The sequence below is a fragment of the Condylura cristata genome, unplaced genomic scaffold (assembly GCF_000260355.1).
Source record: "Condylura cristata isolate star-nosed mole 26May11 unplaced genomic scaffold, ConCri1.0 scaffold00025, whole genome shotgun sequence".
Taxonomy (NCBI): Eukaryota; Metazoa; Chordata; class Mammalia; order Eulipotyphla; family Talpidae; genus Condylura; species Condylura cristata.
The window spans coordinates 30,982,456-30,984,895 of NW_004567126.1; the positions used below are offsets into that span (position 1 = coordinate 30,982,456).

At 69.6% G+C, this 2,440-nt stretch overlaps 1 protein-coding gene across 1 annotated transcript in view; it reads right to left on the bottom strand.

The window, feature by feature from the left end:
• Nucleotides 1-2,440, bottom strand: part of HCN2 (hyperpolarization activated cyclic nucleotide gated potassium channel 2) — a gene marked incomplete at its 5' end in the record, with an annotated part of 16,739 nt that overhangs the window by 956 nt on the left and 13,343 nt on the right. The window contains 4 exons of the mRNA XM_012729441.1: nt 3-165; nt 1,077-1,241; nt 1,465-1,705; nt 2,044-2,399. Of these exons, the coding sequence (XP_012584895.1) occupies nt 3-165; nt 1,077-1,241; nt 1,465-1,705; nt 2,044-2,399 (925 nt within the window). The remainder of the gene's footprint in view (nt 1-2; nt 166-1,076; nt 1,242-1,464; nt 1,706-2,043; nt 2,400-2,440) is intronic.

Consider the following 2,440-nt stretch of genomic DNA (forward strand, 5'->3'; position numbering starts at 1 on the left):
GCGGCGGCGGCGGGAAGAGGCCGACGCGCTGGCCGAGCTCCGCCTGCTGCACCATCTCGCGGTCGTACTTGACGATCTCCTGGATGATGGCGTTCTCCTGGTTGTTGAACACACCTGAGTTGAGGTCGTGCTGCACCTTGTGTAGCAGGATCGAGTTCTTCTTGCCTGGGGGGGAGGGGGGGTCAGTGCCTGGGCGGAGCAGGGGCCTCCGGCTGCTGCCCGTGTGGACGCCCACAGGGCGGGGGGCACAGCGGGCCCAGCGGGAAGCCGCCCGCACCTACTGCTGCTCGCGCTACATAGCAGCAGGTGCCGGTGCTGCGAGCCGCGGAGGCCGCAGCTGCCCTGTGCAGGAGCCCTGACCTGTCCTGCGGGCTGCTGAGCGCCGCGGGCAGCACCCCACGGGCAGCACCCCGGGCAGCGGCGCCCAGCACACACAGCGAGACTCCGGCGCCCCGCGCAGGTGTCTGAGCCGCCGCTGAGCAGCAAACTCGGGGCCACGGACGCCCGGAGCCCTCCCGCAACGGGACGCCTCCTCGGCCCTGCCCTCACCCAGACCTGCTTTTCCAGTCGTTTTATTCCCACCAGTTGCGCCAAGGGCCGTGGGCTCCGCCTTTCAGCCCCTCCTGGGACCCGCCTCCCCAAGTCAGCGCCCCTGCTCCGAGGCCTGACCGTGCCCCCCACCCCCAGCCCGCCGACCCGTCCTGATGGCTGGTCTGAACTCCCCGCAGCCCCCACTGGCCTGGTCCCTGCTGCCGCCCCAGCCCCCTCCCATGAGCTGGCTTTCAGCTCCGCCGCTCCAGCTCAGGGCCTCCGAGCCCCACATGCCCGTCTGGAACCCGCCTTCCTCCTCTGCCTGGGCTCCTTTCAGCTCCCTCCCGGGGAGCCCCACCGCCCCACGTCCCTCTGTGACTCGAGCTTCCCCCCGGCCAGCCGCTGCCCGCTCACTGTAGTGCTCAGAGGAGCTGGCCCTGCACAGCCGGACACGCCCGCGCTCTGCCCGGGGAGCGGGGCTGCGTCCGGCCCGGGGGGAGGTGGGAGGTCGGAGGACCGGCCGGGACGGCAACCGGCCCGCTCACCAATGCGGTCCAGGCGGTCGATGGCGACTGTCTCGAAGGCCCGTCGCATCATGGGGTACTCCTCCAGCACCTCGTTGAAGTTGTCCACGCTCAGAGAGTAGAGGCGGCAGTAGGTGTCGGCCCGCACACTGGCCGTGCGCCGGCCCCGCGTCAGCAGGCAAATCTCTGCGGGCGAAGGACCCTCAGGGCCGGCCTGCGGCACCCCGCCCCGCCCCGCCAGCTTGCCCTGCGGTGAGGCCCTGTCCCGGGACACCTCCCCGCCCGCCCACCACGGCTGCTCCTGCACCTCAGGATCCTACATGGGGCGCCGAGCTCCCGCTCCCTTTGCTCCCAGGCAGAGTTCGGCCGTCCCCAGCCCCCACCTCGCCGCATCCCCAAAGGTGCTCACCCCCAAAGTAGGAGCCGTCGGACAACTTCATCTCCTTGTTACCCTTCGTGAGCACGCTGACCACGCCGTGCTGGATGAAGTACATCTTCTTGCCAATGGTGCCCTCGCGGATGATGTAGTCCCCCGGCTGGAAGACCTCGAACTTGAGCTTGGTCAGCATGGCCGTGACAAAGTTGGGGTCAGCATTGGCAAACAGCGGCATGGAGGCCACCAGCTTCCGGCAGTTGAAGTTGACGATTTCCTGCAGGGACAGGGGACAAGGGTGAGGTCGGGTCGGGTCTGGCTCGTTTCCATCCCCCTGCCTTTGGGGCCGAGGGACGATGCGCTGGGTGAGAAGACTCCCTGGCCCCCAGCACACGGAGCGGAGGGAATGGCTTGGCGTGAATTTAGCAAGCAGTGGCCACGCCCAAATAAAGCAAGCTCAGAACACCCCTAGAAAGGCACAAAAGGGGGCATGTACCCCCCGTTCCTGGCGGGCCCCTCAGCGGGCTTGCACACTGGCATGAGCCCGAAGAAACCCCAGCAGGCCTGCCCGCTCCTGAAGGGGCTGGCCACGCTCCTTCAGATAAAGGCCCTGACCGCAGGGGCCCGTGGGAGAGAGGGCCCGCTGGGGTGCCGAGCACGGCAGGACCCTCGGGGTGCCAAGAGGCTGGGCGCCCGGAGCAGACAGCCTGAGGCGCAGACCACGTCCACGAAGAGGACCACACACAACACGTGGCGGCACCTTGGGGCCTGGGCCACTCGGGTCTGAATCCCGCCCACCCCGATGCCGAGGGGGAGGCTGCGTCTCGGCCTGAGAGCCGCGCTCCTGGTGCTGCGGGCCGCGTGGCCACGCCCCCTCAGGCCAGGCGTGCACAGGAGCGCGCGTGGCCTGCTGCGGACAGCCCGCACCGCGTGCCTGCCACACAGCGCCCCACGGGACACCTGCTCGGACCCTGGTGCCGGGGCCAGGCTCGTGGCGGGAGCAGGCGTGCGC